The following is a 20,972-nucleotide window of genomic DNA, read 5'->3' as shown; positions in this document are numbered from 1 at the left end:
TTTTTTTACTTCCAGTCCGTCCAAGGCCTGGCCGGACGTGAACTGAAAGTGTGGCACATTGGTAATTTATTTTCACATTGTGGCATTATGGTATTATCATTTCATATTAGTGGCATGGAGGTAAAAAAATCAACTGATATGCCCTAAGTATTGGTTTCCTTACAAAATTGAAGAAAGGAATTTGTTTTCTAAAAGAGCACTAGAGGGTTTTTTTTCCAATATTTTTCTCTAATTTTTGCCAAGCTTCTTTTCCATTCAGAAACTAGAGATGGATGATGAAGTGATAGAGTGGAATTTCGATATCACGGAGATGGGTGATGAAGTGATAGAGTGGAATTCTGATATCACAGAGCGGTCTTTGGGTGATATGGGTCAGAATTCCGCTTCGGTGGAGAAGATGAAGCTGCAAGATTGGCACTCCAACGACTAATTCAGTAAATAGGAGAAAAGTAGTTTTAGAGTGGGAGTGTATTGAACACTTAAAACCGTCCGCCTGTGATTCGGCACCTTGTATGGGTTACCATTCAATTAGATCCAACGGTGAGAGAGGTGATGGAGGGAGTGAACATGTGTCCTCGGCATGGACGAAGGTCCACGTGTTTTTCCTGCCTTCTTCTTCAACACTTGTTATCGGGCCTTCTTCGTGGGCTAGTGAGCGGCCCAGAATAATTGCTCCTAAGCCCTTATTCCTATGTCATAGAACGGGGGCTTTGTCGATTTCGTCTTCAGCCCGCCTCTTTTAAAAAAAATATAAGAGCCTTGATGAGATGTTGATTTCTTTGAAGAGATGCATTAAATGTCTCCCTCGTGATTAGCAACACTTCGCAAGCACATCTCAGCATGTGTCCCTACGTCTGACGCTAATGATTTATTCCATTACTTCTAACGTATTTGTGCCACCTTTTCTGGCAGAACATACAACTTGTGGGTCACTAAGTTCGTCTTTTTTAAGGTAACGTCTAAACATGAACTTTTCTTTTCTTTTATACTTGTTTACTTGAATATGTTTTATAGAAAAAAGAGTTATGGGTTTTAGCCTTTTTTGTTTTATACTTTGATGAATTCCCTTGCAATAGATGAAATTTGGTGGGGGCGCGAAATTTGTCTTTTTATCGACCATGTGCTCTTTTTTAGAGTAATTTATTTTATATGTTGGCAGTCTTTTTTGACATGGACAACACTAAACTTAGAGTTTAGAAGAAAGCAAGAGATAACTCTGCCATGTGGGTGGATTAGGAGATGATGGATGATGTGCAAGCCTTCGTCAGTGAGGGAGTCTGGACCATGCATTCATTGAAGTGGGTCCCTCCTCAAACTGAGAAGTGATTTCCCAAAGGGAATAAGAAGATTTGCAGCTAGTATGATGAGTGTGTCATCCCTTTCCATGAATGTTTGTTTTCTTGATAAGTTTTTGCATCCCCTTTAACGAATTTGAGGTGGGCATTATAAATCATCTAGTAATTTCTCATTCATAATTACTCCTCCTGATATGGGCTTGTATCAAAGTCTACCGGTACTGGTGTGAATAAAAGAAATATGGGTTGTTTCTAACATTCTTCTTCCACCTCTTTAAAACCCATGAATTTTTTACATTTCACCCCGAGATCGAATAATCTAATTAACTTCAAGCACCAGTACTACCTGGTTAGCCCCCTTACCGAGGTGGATCATGCTATAACATCTTATTCTAAGAATAAACTTATATGAAGAGGAAATTGGAATCCTTATTTGAATATTTTAGCTTTATTAACGGAGTTTCTTGTTTGGAGGCAACACTAAGGAAGCAAAAGAAAACGTTTATAGAAACACGCTTGCTAGTGCAAGCTTCTACAAAATAGGATGGACAGGTCATCTTTGGTGAGCAATGTAGGATATTTTTTATTTTCTTTGGTATTGTTATGATAAGGACATTGACCACAAAGACTATGAAGTCAATGTTTTAAAAACCGGTGAGTATATTGGGTCACTGGTTCATCGGTCGAACCACTGAGTCACTAGTCGAACCGCATGGCTAAACCAGACTAAACTAGATAACTCGGATTAATAAACCTATCATTATAACCAAACTATATATGTATAAAATCAGTCGAACCAGATCATTCAATCTCTAAAAAAAATATAATTAGCACTTAAATTTTTGGAAAATATCATATGATAAATTCACTAGTTGATAAATTAAATTCAAATTTAAACATAAGTATCACATGTAACAAAATAGTACAAATTACAAAGTCTAATTGCAACATAATCTAATTGAGTACTTTAGAACAAAAATACTCCAATATCAATTAAATTTAATTCCAAGGATGTAAAATTATTTCAATGTTGGGATCTCTTTCAATATCAAAATCATTTGCGGAAAAATCAATCGCATTTGCCACATCTTCCCCATCATTGATATCATTGCTTTGGTTGTTTTCTCCAGAGTTAAGTTGTGCATCTCCCTAAACATCAACTTCATCCAAATTTAATTCATCTATAACAACATCAATTTAAAGAGTTTAGAAATTGACACATTTGAATAAATTAAAATAACATAATTGTAATCACAAAAATAATACCATACCAATATCATTTGAAATAGAATGGATTGTCATACTAGCAAGATCTTTGTGTAGTGCTTCCACCTCCTCAATGGTCAAGAATGGTGGTGAATTCTCCAACACCCAATTAGAATGATCGCCAAGTGTTTCAAAATTGATAGGATCGTAATTTCGTTTCTTCTTGGTTCTATAACTTATTAACGGTAATGTCAAACATATAATCAAACAAACTTAACAAATCAAACAATAATATACATTCCTAACAAACCAAGAAATATCACATATTCTTAAGTATAGAACCATATAATATTATTAATAAAGAAAACAATATCATATAGTTTTAACTATAGAACCATAAAACCAATATTCATGTCATCAAGTATCGAAACAATAGCATATAAAACATAATACGTGCAATACATATTTTGTAGTTGTAAGTTGTAATGAACATAAACGAGATCATTAAGCTTTTGATGTTCCAAATTATTTCTCTTTTTTGAATGAATGTGTTCAAACACACTCCAATTTCGTTCACAACCAGATGCACTACAAGTTTGACTCAAAATCCGAATAGCCAGCTTTTGCAAATTGGGCGCTTAGTTCCATAAGTGTCCCACCATTGATATAGAATAATGCATGTGAAAAATTACAAAATATTTTAAAATAATATTGACATTGTACAAAAATGCATAAAGTTTATCATATAATTTTACCTGGAAAAACTTCATCTTTGTTTTCTACGGTTGTTGTCCTTCCAAAACTACCTTCACAATTTTTTAATGAAGTGATTTCAACAGTTAAGTTAGATCGCAAGTCGTTACTATCATAAGCATACTTTTCAATGACATCCAAAAGATCTTGGGTGGAGCATCACATGGTTCCTAACGAGGCTCGGGCGACTAGATCAGAGGTAGACTGGAGTTGTGTCGACGGGTAAATCACCTGGTACTACAAAGTGTCACACCCATACATGATTCCCACTGCACCGGGATCACCGCCCAGACCAGCCCACAAGAGATTTTGCGAACTCATCAGGCTCAGTTGGACCACACTCAAGATGTTCTTCCTCGGTGTCGTCAAATAGTTGACATGGAGCGGGCAGGCATTGCAGATGGTTTCTTTTTTGAGGGGTCTCATGCCAGACGTGTAGTGGATGGTATGATTAGGATGGCAGAGGAGACATTTTTGTACCATTGACATCGTGCCAGGACATGTGGGAAACTTTGACGGTAGAGGCAGAGTAGCCAGTAGACGGCGTGGTGGACGCAGAGGCGAAGGCGGGGTCAGAGGCAGAGGAAAGGCGCATGATAATGTCCGACACACAGTATGTGATTTTTTTTATATCTGTATTTTGATTTCATTTTTGTATGTTACTTTGATTATGTATTTGACATGTTGGTTGACGATTTACACGATGTATTTTTTTTGTGAACCATTTACTATTGCTTTTAAATTGCATTACTTTAATTTACTATAATTTGATTTTTCATAGATGTTATAAAAAATGAGTTTTTGAATGAAATGCATATGATTTGAAAATATAGCGTAACGATCCTTATGTATATCTACGAAACATTTTGTTTTTAACACGTTCCGTAGATGTAGTCACAGAAGAATTGCTGAACTGAAATAATTTGAATTAACTAAATATTTACTTTATTTTTTAACGCTTTCGTAGATGTACCTACGAAAAAAATAAATTAAAAAAAAAAATGCTTCGAAAAAATTAAGGCGCATAATGAGATATTCTCTCAAATTTTAAATAAAATATTTTTTGTTTTTATGCGAACATAAATTAAAAATAACCCAAATAATGATTGACATGTTAATTTAATAAAAAAATCAGACAAACGATAATGGGAAACTGAACCCGCTCTCGTCGAGTAGTGGCCAAATGTCTGATAGTGAGAGTCCGAGCATCACGGACATTATGTTATCATTGTCCTTCTCGCCCGTGATTCGGACCGCAAGGGACCCACTCATCCCACCATTAAAACCCTCTCCCATTACGTGTCACTCCCGCCGCGTCTCTCTGAATGCTGAATACTTCACTTCAACCAACCAAACATAGCAATACATTTGTATTACTCTTTGTGGTTCTAACCTCTAACACTCTCTTCTTCTATTTCTCTTTCTTTTGGTTTTTTTTTTTGTCACCACATTCTCTTCAACCAACGTAACGTGTCGTCGACTCACTGATTCATTCACTCGTTGCTTTTTAGTTTAGACGGAAGCTCCATGGATCCTACACGAGCTTTTGTCAAAAGTGTTAAACGTGTTGTTGTTAAGGTTCGAAACAACAACATACATGTTCATTTCCTCTTATGTTTATTGATCCAAATGCATAATGTTCTTTAGATCGATGTGAATGTGATACGTCATATATATATATGGATGGAAATGGAAGCTGATGAAGTGGTTTTGACGTTTTGTTCTTTGGATTTATTGTTTATTTTTAGAAATTTTTGTAGTAACCACGTAAACGAGATCTAGATAAAGTTTTCAGTTATGAAGTTTATGATCTATCAACAATATGGTTTTCTTATGTACTATTCATCCATGATAATATGTTATGGATTTTTTTTTTATAAATGGTTTCATGATTATAAAGTTAACTATTTATGTGGTTTGTGATGTACATGAAGGTCGGAACTGCAGTGGTTACTCGAAGTGATGGTAGATTAGCATTGGGAAGACTTGGAGCTCTCTGTGAGCAGGTGATAACATAACATTCTGAACCTTAAAATCAGAATATCATACACCATGGTTTAAATAATGGTCGCTGCTGCGTATCACTGCCGGCACCTTCCAATATCATTATGTCGCGGTCGTTTTTTAGAACCTTTACATACACAACATGAGCCAGAACTACAATACTTGTATTTGATACTTTCTAGTTTCTTCAAATTATGCAGATCCGAATCTAGTAAAATAACCAAATATTTTATTGTACTATAGTGCTTTTGGGCATGTAAAGAGAACAAGACTATTAGATTCTATAGTAAGTAAGGTAGATCAGATGGAGAGAAGACAAACAATTAGAGAAAGAGGAAGACCTAGGAAGACTATAAGAGAAGTTATTAACAAAGATCTCGAGATAAATGATTTGGATAGAAGCATGATTCTTGATAAAACATTATGGCGAAAGTTGATCCATGTAGCCGACCCCATTTAGTGGGATAAAGCTTAGTTGCTGTTGTTGTTATATTGCTTTTGAAGATGAAGTGTATATATAAGTATGTGATATTCTTCATTGGTTGTGTATTTGTTTTTTTAAACTAGAAGCTACTGTTTATGCAGCTTAAAGAGCTAAATACAAGAGGATATGAGGTTATATTGGTAACTTCAGGTGCAGTTGGTCTTGGCAGGCAAAGATTAAGATATCGCAGATTGGCCAATAGCAGGTTTTTTAATCTATCTTATGCATTGTGGATTTTGGAAAGAACATTATTTTTCCGTGTTATGCTATTTAGTATAAAATGTTGTCAAATAGCGGATATAGTAGCACTGTGACAGTATATCATGGAAAATTTTGAACAAACGCTATCTTTTATGATCCATTGACAACAATGAATTCACATAGGATTTGTAGGATCTTCTGCGATCTTTTTCATGATTCTGTCACGATGAAGCTGATATAAATTTACTTGTTATGTAGCTTTTCTGATCTTCAAAATCCACAATATGAACTTGATGGCAAAGCATGTGCAGCTGTTGGACAGAGTAGTCTCATGGCTCTCTATGATATTATGTTTAGTCAGGTGCGCACAAAATTAACTTTTTAATTCAAAATGTGGCGAATCTTGTAGAACGATTCTTTTGTTTAATTAATCTAGCTTATTCTTTTGTATTGACGTGGTTTTCCCTGATGCAGCTTGATGTGACTTCATCCCAACTTCTTGTGAATGATGGATTTTTTAGGGATACCGATTTCAGAAAACAACTAACTGATACCGTTCACTCGTTGTTGAATCTAAGGGTCATCCCTATTTTCAATGAAAACGATGCTGTTAGTACTAGAAAGGCACCATATGAGGTATGCTTCTTTTCCTTAAAATATTTCTCTTCAATTGGCATTATTCATTTCTAATTTGCTTTTGAAAAACCTTAAAACCTTGTTAGGTTTGTTTTCTCGTTTTTCTTGACGAAGTTACTTTTAAATGCAAGCTTCTGCAGGACTCATCTGGTATCTTCTGGGACAATGATAGTTTGGCTGGTCTATTGGCGTTGGAACTCAAAGCCGACCTTCTTGTTTTGTTGAGTGATGTCGAGGGCCTCTATAGTGGTCCTCCGTCTGATCCAAAATCGAAGTTGATTCACACATATGTAAAAGAAAAACATCAAACCGAAATTACTTTTGGAGATAAGTCAAGATTGGGAAGAGGGGGTATGACTGCTAAAGTTAATGCTGCTGTTTGCGCCGCTTATTCTGGCACGCCCGTGATTATTACCAGGTATCAAGTAGTTCTTAAAGTTTTTTTGCTAAGCTTTAACCGATGTTCAACCTTTTACAATTTTCTGACATTGAACTGCATTTCAACCTCCTTTAGCGGCTATACTAATGACAACATCATGCGAGTGCTTCAAGGAGAAAGAATTGGTACGGTCTTTCATAAGGATGCTCACCTGTGGACTAGCATAAAGGAAGTAACTGCACATGAAATGGCTGTTGCAGCACGCGACAGTTCGAGGAAACTTCAGGTAGCAACCAATTGAGAATCTGAAAAACAAGATATATTTTCATGAATTTCTTCATGTTTTGATTTAACATAAACTATTTTTGGTTTCAGATTCTTAATTCTGAAGAAAGGAGGAAGATATTGCTCGATGTGGCTGATGCATTAGAGGAAAATGAAAGTATGATAAGGATTGAGAATGGAGCTGATGTTGCTGATGCAGAGGAAGCTGGATATGAGAGATCACTTATATCGCGTTTAACACTTAGACCTGAGAAGGTAAGAACTTTACTTAATCAATAATGAAAGATTCATATGTTAGACTCGCATCAGATAGTGAATATTTCTTCGATATTTTTTATCAAGTGTCTCAAAGGTATCCCGATCTTTATCTGACCTTGATTTGTGTAATTTCAGATTGCTAGTCTTGTAAAGTCTGTTCGTAAGCTGGCGGACATGGAAGAACCTATTGGTCAGATTTTAAAGCGAACTGAGGTCATAACCCTATATAATCATCTCACAAATCAGTTAATAAGTAACACTTGAAATTGGTTATGTGATATTGTATTAATATTAAACAGTTTCAACTACTTACATGCTGAATGATGTAACTGAATTTTGGTGTGTAGCATTCAATTTTGTCAATTCTGATTACTGTTCTTTGTATCCAGCTAGCAGATAAACTCATTTTGGAGAAAATATCATGTCCTCTGGGTGTACTTCTAGTTATATTTGAGTCTCGACCCGATGCTCTTGTTCAGGTTATAACATACTTATTCTTTCTCAATTCGTATCTATCCTACATATTTATGATTGATTTGCTTAATATGTTGAAGTTGAACATTGATTCTTACAATGATTCTTGAAATGGATCAATAGATAGCTGCATTGGCAATTCGAAGTGGAAATGGTTTAGTCCTCAAAGGAGGAAAGGAAGCCAAACGATCTAACGCGGCCTTACACAAGGTTTGTTGATTTTATTTAGGGTTAAACATGTTGGTCGTCGTTAAACCAATTCCTAGAACCCAACACAAACGATGGATATTTGTTTTCATACTTATTTTCTTCATTGTTGCAGGTCATTACTTCAGCTATTCCAGATAAAGTTGGTGAAACACTTATCGGGCTTGTGACTTCAAGAGAAGCAATTCCTGATCTGCTTAAGCTCGATGACGTGATAGATCTTGTGGTTCCCAGAGGAAGTAATAAGCTTGTTTCTCAGATTAAGGATACTACGAAGATTCCTGTTCTTGGTCATGCAGGTAATACATATAGTACATTTTAAGTTTCTTATTTGTGATCAAACTTCTAAACGAATAATTTTCATATATATTAAGAAAAAAATGTAGTATACCTAATGTGTACATTTTGTGTTACACAGATGGAATATGTCATGTATATGTTGACAAAGCTGCTAATATGGATGTAGCAAAGCAGATTGTTAGGGATGCAAAGACTGATTATCCTGCCGCCTGCAATGCAATGGTTCTTACAGTTTAAATCCCATGGAATGCTTCATTACTCATTTTCAATTAATTATGTAAATAAATTGAATCTATATATTGTATCATGGTGCTCGTAGGAAACTCTTCTTGTGCATAAAGATCTGTCGGGAAATAATGGACTCGATGAACTTGTTGCTGAACTCCAACGAGAAGGTTTGATTTTACTGCTTATTTTGCTATCCAATGTGTATGTGTCTGTGTCTGTGTCTTTGTCTGTGTCACTGCTTCGTAGTAATAGGATAATAACATGGCTGTTGTATACTGATCTATATGCAGGTGTTCAACTATATGGTGGACCAAAAGCTAGTGCCTTGTTAAAAATTGCTGAAACAAAATCTTTCCATATGGAGTATAGTTCACTGGCTTGTACAATCGAAATTGTCGATGACGTATTTGCTGCAATTGACCATATACATGAAAATGGAAGGCAAGTTTTGGTTCCTTGCAAGGCTTGTTTATTTTCACTCACTATTATTGACATCATTAAGAATCTTTTATATCAATCTTAACTATTTGTTGTTTCCTGGTTCTGCAGTTCTCATACTGATTGCATTGTTACGGAAGACAGAGAAGTTGCTGAAACTTTCTTACATCAAGTGGACAGGTATGCGTAGAATGCTTTATTCTAACAAAGAAAAAAATATTGCACACTTATTTTAGTTGTCTGACACATCTTACGGATGTCGAACATGGCAACACGCCCAATTTGTTAATCTCAAGATCTTTCTTAATAATTTCTCTTATAGTTTTGCTCTGATATGACAAATGAAAATTAATTCTTACCTGATAGTGCTGCTGTATTCCACAATGCAAGTACGAGGTTTTGTGACGGGGCACGATTTGGGCTTGGCGCAGAGGTATTTTGCTTTCAAGAAACATGTTGTGATAATAGTAATAGCAGCAAAGCTATTCATATTTCTCAAATGTTCTTAGTTTTGTTATTTGTTGATCAGGTTGGAATAAGCACGAGTAGAATTCATGCCAGAGGTCCTGTAGGAGTTGAGGGCTTGCTAACAAATAGATGGTATGAAATATTGCAATGTCTCTTTGTATTTATGTTTTTTTTTTTTACTTTCTCGATCATCGACGCTTACTTTGGTAAAATGCAGGTTATTGAGAGGGAATGGGCAGGTGGTAGATGGTGATCGAAATGTGACTTATACGCACAAGGAACTTCCGGTACAAGCATAATAATAGCTATGCGATGAGTTGAATCAGAGATTTGTTTCACATTTTAAGGAACATTTTCAGGGCAAAGAAAATTACTCTTTGAATAAGAGTATTATTTGGCTGTGTACTAAGTTTCTCTTTGATAAGTTACTGCTTAAGATTGTGATCAGCAATGCAGTGACAGATATAGATATCTATAGAGCCATCTGAAACAGTACTTCCTTGTGTAGTTGAATAATCATACATTTATCATTCTTCTATTAGTAGAGTTCTATCGTTTAATTATGAAAATCACAAGATTAAACTATCGATGGAAACTACGAGTGAACAGCTAGTTTGCAAGCCTAACAAACTTAACAGAAAAGTAACAGAAAAAGAATTCAGTTGTGGCCACCAACTGAATCCCAACTGCTAAGCTTAACAAACTGGTTGCATTGAGATGTTGAGACGTACTTCACAATTCTCCACCTTGACTCAATATCAAAAAAACTCCTTCCATAAATTAAGCTCCCAAGCTAAACCACTTACTCTTCACAAAAACCAATGGTATCTTTTCAACTGTGATCTGATTTGTATCAATCATATATCCCTTATGAAATGAAGCTTGACATCGATGTGTTTTGATATATTATAATAGACTTGATGTTTAGATAGGTGAATAGCACTTTGGCAATCACAAAAAATTGGAACACAATCTTGTTTTATCCCAAGTTCACCAATCAGACCCTTCATACACAAGCTTCTTTAACACTTTCAGTTAGGGCAATGAATTCTGCTTGTGTTGTTGATAGAGCTACCACTGATTGAAGAATTCCCATCCAACAAATACTTGTACCAAAAAGTGTAAAAACATAACCAGAAATTGATTTTCTAGTATCAGTATTACATGCATAATCTGAATCCACATAGCCTTTGATCGGCTCTATGTCTTGTTCAACTCTTTTGAACCTTAAACCTAATTTCAATGAACCATTTAAGTATCTCATGGTCAATTTAGGAGCACACCAATGCATAGGTCTTGGGTCAGCCATGAACCTACTGATAACATTTATAGCATATGCCAAATCTAGCCTGTTGCATATCATACCATACATTATGCTACCAACACCCCTAGCATAGAGCTCATTCTATGTATTTCCTCATCAGTTTTAGGAGCAGCCTGTGTAGACAATTTGAAATTTTGTCCTAAAAAGTAGTGACAGGTCTTGACTCATGCATCCTGAATTTAGTGACAACTTTCTTCAAGTAGCTTGCTTGGGACAAGAACAATTCTCCTTTAGCCATGTTTCGTCTAATATTCATGCCTTAAATCCTCTTTGCCTCTCCAAGTCCTTTAGCCTTGTCTCCTAGACACAAGATGATGGCCCTCTTTGCTTTTTCAATGTGATATTTTTTTCTCTATCTAACATTGTTGTAGGGAGAGTTGATTCACCTTTCAATGCATTCACCAATCCTTGTTGTACCAGAACATCATTCATATTTATCTTCCTAAGACAAAAACCATTGACTCCATTATATATATATATATATATATATATATATATATATATATATATATATATATATATATATATATATATATATATATATATATATATATATATATATATATATATATATATATATATATATATATATATATATATATATAGCTGTAATGGCTAGTTTGCAAGCCTAACAAACTTAACAGAAAAGTAACAAAAAATAAAATTCAGTTATGGCCACAAACTGAATCCTAATTAACTTAACTGCCAAGCTTAACAAACCGATTGAATTAGATGTTAAGGCATACTTTGATGCATGTAGTTACATGCAATTGCATCATACTTTCACATCTATATAATTTAGCATGTGTTAATGTTTAGACAGGATTTATCTATTTTGTACTACCTTGTGAATATGGTAAGTTTTAATCTACACATTTCTACATACTATCTAAAATAACAGTAAAAAAATATCATATTCTAGTCACTACCCTAAAATATCATATTCTAAAATTCAAGTATTCACTATCTTGGAAATAGAACTGATGCAAATGAAAATTCTGGTCATTGAGTCCTAGGACAGTTTGGGCATACATTCTTTTAGGACTGTACAGTGCCAATTTCATGATTAGTTGGTTGAGAGTGCAGACAGATAGGTATGTAGTCCTTGAAGTGTAAGTCACGTGTTTCATGACTCAAAAACTCCCTAATCCATGTTTTCATTTATGTTCCTGGTCACAGAAACATTGAGTAGCAGAATATTCTTTCTGTACTGTCAATGTTTTATCTTTTATTTGACAAATTCTTACCACCAAAATTTTGAGTAAAATAGTAATAGGTATCAAAATATTTCGGAAGTTTCATGCACTTTGTGTATTACAAGTTAAATATCATTGAAATAAGAACAATCCCACTACAATAGGAACAATGCCACTTAAATTTTTACTTTGATCTTATTTGTCAAATATTTGAATGTGATATATGCCAAAAAAATTACAACCAGATGCAATATAATAAATATAAAATTAAGCGCAATTGAATATGTCCTAAACCAAGACCGATTCGCCATCCAATACGACTCCTCTTCCTTGTGAGCTCGGGTTAAAAGGTGGCTGAGACCATTTGTTAGAGCTGATGTTGATGTCAAAGCTGCTTTCAATATGCCAAGACCTTGCGCCAATGCAACATTTTAAAATCAGCAACATCTACATAAATTGCAAGTGAAGCGATCTAAAGCTCCGGAAAAGTTTGAAAAGTTCACAACGGATAAATGCATATCTAATACTCTTTCATACCTCCTTGACACCATTGAAGACAACCTAAGAGAAGATTAAAAACATGTGATCTCTTGGTGAAGATTGCGGTCAGTACCTTCACTGAATCAGTCTTTTTTATTCCAAAATTCTTGAGAAGATCAAAGCTTGTATCAATTGAGTTAGGCAACACCTAAGATCATCGGTTACTAAAAAAGTCGGACAATCCTTAACAAATCCATTGCAGACTTTCTCTTTTTTCAGGAAAACTTGACCCATATGACTTCCACATTCGCATCTTTGATTTTTAAAACTGCTCAACAAGCTATAGTTACAACCAGGCGAATTGAAACACATGAAGAAGCGCTTCGTGGGATCGACAGTATCATCAATGTCAAGTTTAAGAGTGTCGAGATAATCTTCAGACGAGTTTCTCGGATGGAACAATATTTCCTTGCATGTGGTTGTTGTAAGATAAGAAATCAAGGTTTGCTCCGCTCTGATAAAGTGAGTTGAGACAATCAGACAACCGAGCGTAACAGGTTTCGTGTTTGTGTCCTTTTGGATAAGTCTTGCAATGGTTCCTTTTGAATAAGTCTTGCAATGGTTCCTAATGGTATGGTTTAAGAAGCTGCATAGAATGTCAACGAAATCCTTGGCAGCTTCAGCTAATAAGACTTTGTCGGTCGCTTTGTTCATAACAAGTTTCAATGACACCATAGTTTCAACTTTCAAGCACACTGTCTGAAATAGAAAATGCACCTGTTATGGATCGTGGAGGCACTGTTCTAGAGACAAATTGCTACTTTTTCTGTTCCGTTTTTACATGATCCTAAATGTTGTGTTGAAAAAAATGTTACATGAACCAAAGGTTTCGGCATAAAAGATGGATCGAAATAGTTGCACCAAATTGGGAAATTCTATGAATGATTTTGCATCCATCTTAAAGGGCAATTTGACCCTATATCGTTTTTCTAACCTGATTGAGTGTCGCCAGAAATGTTCTCATGCACACCACACCGCCACTGAACTCCATCGTGCAATGATTGTTCAAGTATGCAACGCACCATCCTCGTGCTACGTACTGTTATTGCCTCCGATCCCGGGGGAGTGCATTGTTTCGGCATCAAAAAAAGTTATTAATAGCATATTGTTTTCACCAGTTAGAGTTTTTCGGTAAAAAATAATTCATGTTTTAAATATTTATTGTAATACTCGCTCCCGTCTCAAATATACGTCTCAAATATAAGCAACAATAGGAATGCTAAGGTCAAACACTCTAACACACTCCTCTAACAGCATAAGTCACCTATAATTATTACATTCAATAGGAATGCTAAGGTCAACACTCTAACACTCTCCTTTAACAGCATAAGACAACAGAAAATGTCAAAAGAACTATTTTTATTATTTTATGAAATGCAACATTACTACCTATCACCTTATCTTCTCTCTATCACAATAGCTCACTTTAAAAAATCTATCTTCTTCATGCTAACAAATAAAACTGATATAAATTTTAGGAAAAAAATACTTTTACAAAATAAGCAGAAGCTAAATTATAGGTGAAACAATTGTTGCCAATAATCTTGTTGTAAATCTAATAAGAATTCAATCCAAACTCAAATAATAGATATGTTTAGAAGACATTCCTTCAATTCACATTTAGAAAATAATATTTCAGTGTCAGATTACATCCTGAGCTTCTTCAATATCACCGTTTCATATTTCTCCATCCCACAAATCTTCAAGACTTTTGTATGGACTGCAAGTTTCATGAACTGCAAAGTCCCCTTTAAGTAGCCTTTGCTGTATCAAACAACAAATAAACGAATAAAAGAATGTTCGATGCATGCATGTGCGTGTGCAAGATTGATTGATTTTTATGTTTTCAAAGGCATTGATCAAACCTGGTGAATCTGTGAGAATTTTGAGAAGAGTTCTGGAGGGATACACCAATCAAATAAGCTAAGGTTCTCTTTGATCCTTGATTCATTTACACTCTTTGGAAGAACACTGTGACCACTTTGAATTCCCCATCTTAGAGCCACTTGTGCAGGAGATTTGTTAAGTTTTTCAGCAATTTCAATCAAAATTGGTTCCTTCAAGATTTCTCCCTTTACCCATGATCCTGGAGAACCTAGAGGAGAATATGCCTGTAAATAAGCATAAGTTGTTAACAAAATGTAAGCAAAAAAGAACCTCAAATACATAAATGCAGGACCCAAAAAACTCATCTACATTAGTCGGAGTATTACTGTGAGATGAACACCAGTAGACATGCAAAAATTATGAAGAGCGGGTTGTTGCCAAACGGGATGGCATTCGACTTGGTTAACTGCTGGTGGAACCTTAGCGTATCTGAGTAAGTCTTGAAGCTTCTTAGTTGAAAAGTTGCTGACACCAATTGCGCGAGCCTGACCTGAGGCGAATAAACCTTCCATCGCATTCCATGTCTCGGGAAGACATAAAGGAGCCATGACCTCAGGGTCCCAACCCCTTGATCCTGACTTTGTCCTAAAAGGCCAATGAATCTGTGACAAAAGAATTTACTATCAAAAGCATCAATTTTTCATACAACCATCTTCAATTTCAGTATTGCGTTCTAAGACGAGTTTAAAATCAAGAGCGTACAAGATATAAATCAATGTAGTCAAGCTGCAGGTCCTCTAGAGTCTTTGTCAGTGCCTTTGAAACATCTTCAGGTGCACAGTCACTAATCCTGCATGGAGATAATTCAACACTCTTCAGGGCAATGTAAAATACCAAAATTCAACTTCGGTTTTATTTTCAATTCTCGAGTAAACCCCTAGTCCTCCAAATATCATAGTGTAAATTGCATTAGTCCTATAGAGCTTTGTAGCAAATATCAGTGTAGTAAAGCACGAGATCTTAAGTAGGATCGGTCGGCTGGTGAAAGATCGTAAAACTCGGATCGTTAGCACAGCACATAAGATCCTACCAAAGGGAGAAATGGTAATTTCAAATATATTTGTACACACATACACAAAAACATGAAAATTATAATTCAGGCCAAACAAAAAAGGGCCTGCACGTTTTTTTTAACGATTTTGCTACTAAAAGCTCGATCTTGACCACACCAACAACGAAAACGATATTTTTTTGATAATAGCACTCTCAGGCATCCTTGGTATGTAAGATCTTGCGATCTTATGATCCAGCATTCGATCTGGACTACACTGGCAAAGATAGTTCCTGAAATATTAAATGCCATCATACTGGTCTTCTAAATAATCTGTTTCACTAAATTGATCCCCATAGTCCTTAGATATACAAACTTCTTAACAAATAAGTTCTTTTGTGTCATCAATTTATTCCTTTTCGGGTGACAATTGTATACTTTTGGGCAACTAATTTGATGACAGAAGTCTAAATGTGACGACAGGGACACATTAATCTTCAGAGGATCAATTGAGGGTCCACTTTTCATTCTCTTCTAGATGCTGATATATTATAAACAACTGACAAATGAAATACATATTAAGTACTCTCCAATACATCAAGAGCTTGATTTGGAAAAAACGAGATCAATAATCTTTGAGTATAATAATTAGTCCAAACACATACCATAGCTTCGATGTGATGAACATTTCACTACGTTCTACTACCCCATTAGAAAACAGTGTTTTCAATGCCTCCCCTACCTGCATCAAATACAAATTCCCTAGCATAAAAAAATCCAAAGAAAATCCTACACAAATTTCCTAGCATTAAATATAAACTTTTAAATTCCGGTTACCTCTTTTTCATTATCATATACCCGAGCACAATCTATATGTCTGTAGCCAGCCTGAACAAAGCATTGATTGAGGCAATTCATACAAATAAAAAATTATCACCGAGGAATGACTAACAAACTCAAATTGAAAGGGTGTCTGTCGTGTCTGGTGTCCAAAACGTGTTAATATCTAATACTGGCACATGTGATTACATTCAATCACTTTCATTTATCGTATTATCAAAGGTGTCTACACGTCAATGTTGTGTTTGTGTCCGTGTTGAAAGTACGAAAACATTATTAAGGCACACAAATGCAGAATAACTACCTTGACTGCAGAAACAACAGCATCCCCAACAACACCAGGAGAAGCTTTCCATGTTCCAAGACCAATTGCTGGTATCTTTGCACCAGTATTCAGATCAAAATGTTGAGGACCGTGTATATTTTCTGTACCCATCTTCTCCTGCATAAAAAGCCAAATCAATATATAATTTTAAAAAAAAAAAAACATCACTAATTAATCCAAAAATCGAAAACAAGAATAATAAAAAATTAAACTTTGATAGAATTTGAAATCCAAAATGAACAAAAATCACCCTTGTAGAGACAAAGTGCTAAAGTTTTTTCCCCTCCGTTATTATGTGTTTTTATTGAAAAAATGTGACATGAAAGAAAGGGTGGGGCATAAAAGATGGATCATGCAATTTGGGAGGTACCGACGCATTGAAGACAATGAGAGAAAGAAAGTAAATTCTTACCAAATACAGTTATGGAATGGAAGGAGTTGTACCAATCTATATCAAAATGAAAATGTAACCAGTTAGCACCACAGTTCCTGCCTAATAGATTTGGGAAGAGTTTGATTCATGTGTTTCAAAATGTATAGAAATGTAGGGTGTGTTTGTGTGAAGATTAAAATAAGATTCTCTTAAATACATTAATATTAATAAGAAATCTGTTTCTTATAAAACTAGTAACAAACTCCTGCATACGCACGAGTTCTGTTCAGTTAAGTTAAACGAATTTGAATACATCATTTATTTTAAATAAAAATGATAAAAAATAAAAAAAAATAAAAATAAATGATTGATTATTTCATATATAAAAATATTTAAGTTAATAATAGATTTTTTTCCATATATCATTTTTGGATTAATAATATTTAATTATAAATATCATTTCTCGTATATAAAAATATTTGAATCAATAATAGATTTTTTCCCGTATATAAACTTCATTTTTGTTTAGGTATCATTTACAAAAATATTTGGATCAATAGTAAATTTCGTATATCAAAATATTTAGATTAATAATAAATTTTTTTCCCGTATACAATTTTTAAATAAAAAATATTTGGGTCATAATTACCCTTTTTCATAAATAATAAATTTTTTTTCCGTATACAAATATTATTTTTGTTTAGGTATTATTTACAAAAATATTTGGATCAATATTAAATTTTCGTATATTAAAATATTTAGATCAATAATATATTTTTTCCCGTATACTATTTTTTGATCGAAAATATTTGATCATAAATACAATTTCTCGTATATAAAAATATTTATGTCAATAATAGATTTTTTTCCGTATACAGGCTTCATTTTTGTTTAGGTATCATTTACAAAAAATAAGGGTATTTTGGACTTTTTCACAACCATTAATTTTCTTATATTATAGATTGGTAGATTTTTTTTGGAAGAAAGAAGTGAGAAAGTGATGAAAAAGAAAAAAAATAGAGAATAGAGAGAGATTTGATAAGTTTGATAAAATATAAGAGTTGCATTATTTTAATAATAAAATTAAGAACTTTAAGGTACAAAGACCAAAAAACCACAATTTTAATGTGGTGGCAAAAAATCAAATAAGGGTATTTTGGATTTTGCCACAACCATTAATTTTCTTATATTATAGATTGATAGATTGATAGATTTTTTTTGGAAGAAAGAAGTAAGAAAGAGATGGAAGAGAAAAAAAATAGAGAATAGAGAGAGATTTGATAAGTTTGATAAAATATAATTAATAATAAAATTAAGAACTTTATGGTACAAAGACCAAAAAACCACAATTTTAATGTGGTCGCAAAAAATCAAATAAGGGTATTTTGGATTTTTCCACAACCATTAATTTTCTTATATTATAGATTGAAAATCTAATATAATCTATACATCTATAAAAATTAAAAATTAAAAGACCTCGAAAAATAAGGTTTAACCCTACTAATTCAAAATTAATTTAAATTAATTTCAAGAGAACCTAAGAGTCTGTTTGGTTCAAATGAGGGGAGGGAATGAGAGTGATTTTAATGGAGGGAAGGGAAAAGGAGTGGAGAGGAGGGGAGGTATTTTTTGTAATTATATATATGTTTGGTTCAAACGAGGGGAGGGGAAAGGAAGGGAGAAATTTCGTTTAAAAATATGTTTGGTTCACGAGGGGAGGGGAGGGATTTTAATAATAATTTACAATTTTATCCTTGTAATTTTATATAAGTGAGATGATATTAAAAGATGAAAATATCATAAATATTTTTTTGGTAATAATATTTGTATAATTGAGTGATTAAAAAGTCATAACATATCACATAACATTAAAAAAATGAGTACACTTGATTCGTATTATAACTCTCGACACAAAATAAATTATGTGTTGATAAAAACTTTTGAATACATAAAATAAATTATAGAAAGAAACAAAAAATTACAGTAATTATAATTTTTATTAAATAAAAAAATAAAAAATAATTTGAAGGTGAAGAATAATTATAATAACTTGATGGAAGCAATAGAGAAAAACTCGCAAAAAGAAAAGCACCAACATAAAATAAAATAATAATTTTAAAATAATAAAATAAAACTGAGGATATTTTAGTAAATTTATTAAAATAAAACTCGGATTTCCTCCCCTCCCCTCCGAATCCCCCCGATTCGGGGGACGCAAAAAGTGTCATTTGGAGAGATTTTGCTCCCCTCCCCTCCTAAAAATTGAACCAAACACATTTTATTATAAATATTCTCTCCTCTTGCTCTACCTCGAACTAAACAGACCCTAAGTCTTTTTTCTACACTACACTCACCACATTGTTTGGACATTAAAGGCTGCTGATTTGTTATCACCACAAATGTTTTCACATATTTTATTTATTTATTTATTTTATTTATTCTTTAAATGCTCCACTAAACACTTCCACTTACTCATAATTCAATTGTTCAACCCAATCTCTGAATATTTATTTTATTTTATTATACTTTTCAATACACACTTTTCCAGTTCACACCATCACAACTTCATATCTCCTTTAAATTCTACCTGTTTTCTATAAACCATAACATCAATTTTTTTTACATTTTTATTTTATTTTTATTATTTAATCAACTCCCACTAATCTTGATACTTAAAAGCCCTATTACATATTTTGAGGGGGTAAATGAATCGGTATTCGTGTTTTGACGGATGGGATTTATTTTATTTATTGAAATTCTACTAATAAAGTTGAAACATTATAACCCAACCACTATCTTCACGGTTAATGTAAACAACATTAAAAGTCATTTTGAATTCTAAAGATATACAATTTCCCACATGCATATATTAAAGCAGCATTTCATCTTTCTATCTCTTTCCTATAAAACATATAAGCAGAAGTGAAACTCTCATCCTCCAAACTTTTTTTATTCCACTTTACGTCAGGTTAACTCTAAGCAAATGTGAGTGATGAATGAATGCTAAGAAACTCCATTAATGGAGAAGAACGAAGCTCTGTGAGTGCAGAGAAGAAATGAAAGAGAACGAAGAAGAAGTTCAATATTGCATTCATTAGTTTGTTACGAAGATGATCAGTGGTTTTTACACGTTTATTTACCGTTGATTTTAGTCGTCTTTGCTTTATATTGTCAAGTGTTTTACTTCATTCTTCTACATTTTATGTTTTGGTTGTGTATTTTAGTGTTTACAGGCTCAAAGGAATAAATCGAGACAAATCAATGCGAAAAAGTACAAAAAGGGGAGTTTCGAAGGAAGTGAAAAATCAAGCTACATGAGGTCTGACACTACCACTTGTGTCACCTGAAACTGACCGTGTTAGGATGAAGCGTGGCCAAGAAAATGCAAAAGAGATGAAAGTCACGGGGCTGACACGACTCGTGTTAGCAAGTGTGAGATCTGGAAATTTTCAGCATGTTTCTCATCGTGACAGGCGTGTAGTATTTTGATCATAACTAGAGCTTCGTAACTCGGAATGACGCGGTTCCGGTGGCAAAATTTGCTAACGAAAAGGGATACAACTTTGCTGAAGAACTCAAAGCTAAATTCTGAAGTTAAGGGCTAACACGGCCCATGTTACCTAACACGGGCACCCGTGTTAGCAGTGCTGTGAGTGATTTCGAGAATTTAAGTTCAGAGGGCCAACACGGCCACTCGTGTTGCCTGACACGGACAGTGTTGGCTAAAATGCTGATTTTGCTGATTTTTGTGATTTTTTATTAAGTGTTGACCCAAGGGGCATTTTGGGTACTTCCAACCAACCTAAGTGAGTCTGCACTATTTAGAAGAGTTTTAATGATGTATTACCAGACTTTTTGGCCAGGAGAAGATACGATTGAA

General features: G+C 34.0%; 3 protein-coding genes across 6 annotated transcripts; 1 reads left to right on the top strand and 2 right to left on the bottom strand.

Annotated features, from left to right (window-relative positions):
• Positions 1 to 4,562: 4,562 nt before the first annotated feature.
• LOC131609291 (delta-1-pyrroline-5-carboxylate synthase-like) lies at positions 4,563 to 10,228 on the top strand. Of its 3 annotated transcripts, none has more exons than XM_058880988.1 (19): positions 4,563 to 4,832; positions 5,189 to 5,260; positions 5,844 to 5,947; positions 6,202 to 6,304; positions 6,418 to 6,579; positions 6,711 to 6,997; positions 7,094 to 7,244; positions 7,334 to 7,498; positions 7,637 to 7,714; positions 7,891 to 7,980; positions 8,099 to 8,185; positions 8,298 to 8,481; positions 8,601 to 8,704; positions 8,802 to 8,877; positions 9,001 to 9,151; positions 9,260 to 9,328; positions 9,539 to 9,581; positions 9,678 to 9,748; positions 9,834 to 10,228. In XM_058880988.1, the coding sequence occupies exons 1-19, from the start codon at positions 4,782 to 4,784 to the stop codon at positions 9,913 to 9,915; spliced, it is 2,130 nt and encodes a 709-aa protein (XP_058736971.1). In that variant the 5' UTR covers positions 4,563 to 4,781; the 3' UTR covers positions 9,916 to 10,228. The 3 variants fall into 3 exon arrangements, with proteins under 3 accessions (XP_058736971.1, XP_058736969.1, XP_058736970.1); XM_058880986.1 differs by having other exon boundaries at positions 4,564 to 4,832; positions 9,515 to 9,581; positions 9,834 to 10,226; XM_058880987.1 differs by having other exon boundaries at positions 4,564 to 4,832; positions 6,720 to 6,997; positions 9,515 to 9,581; positions 9,834 to 10,225.
• A 394-nt stretch (positions 10,229 to 10,622) lies between these two features.
• On the bottom strand, positions 10,623 to 10,988 carry LOC131614063 (secreted RxLR effector protein 161-like). The gene has a single exon (XM_058885689.1). The coding sequence runs from the start codon at positions 10,986 to 10,988 to the stop codon at positions 10,623 to 10,625; it is 366 nt and encodes a 121-aa protein (XP_058741672.1).
• Positions 10,989 to 14,134: 3,146 nt separating this feature from the next.
• LOC131611828 (NADPH-dependent aldo-keto reductase, chloroplastic-like) lies at positions 14,135 to 17,267 on the bottom strand. Of its 2 annotated transcripts, none has more exons than XM_058883691.1 (8): positions 17,132 to 17,267; positions 16,699 to 16,836; positions 16,392 to 16,442; positions 16,220 to 16,296; positions 15,266 to 15,353; positions 14,890 to 15,165; positions 14,542 to 14,787; positions 14,135 to 14,440 (listed from the first exon to the last, which is right to left on the bottom strand). In XM_058883691.1, the coding sequence occupies exons 2-8, from the start codon at positions 16,828 to 16,830 to the stop codon at positions 14,354 to 14,356; spliced, it is 957 nt and encodes a 318-aa protein (XP_058739674.1). In that variant the 5' UTR covers positions 16,831 to 16,836; positions 17,132 to 17,267; the 3' UTR covers positions 14,135 to 14,353. The 2 variants fall into 2 exon arrangements, with proteins under 2 accessions (XP_058739674.1, XP_058739673.1); XM_058883690.1 differs by lacking the exon at positions 17,132 to 17,267 and adding an exon at positions 16,970 to 17,105.
• Between the last annotated feature and the right edge of the window lie 3,705 nt (positions 17,268 to 20,972).

This window comes from Vicia villosa, linkage group LG6 (genome assembly GCF_029867415.1).
Source record: "Vicia villosa cultivar HV-30 ecotype Madison, WI linkage group LG6, Vvil1.0, whole genome shotgun sequence".
Classification (NCBI taxonomy): domain Eukaryota; kingdom Viridiplantae; phylum Streptophyta; class Magnoliopsida; order Fabales; family Fabaceae; genus Vicia; species Vicia villosa.
The sequence above is the reverse complement of the archived record's forward strand: the minus strand, read 5'-3'. Positions and strand labels throughout refer to the sequence as shown.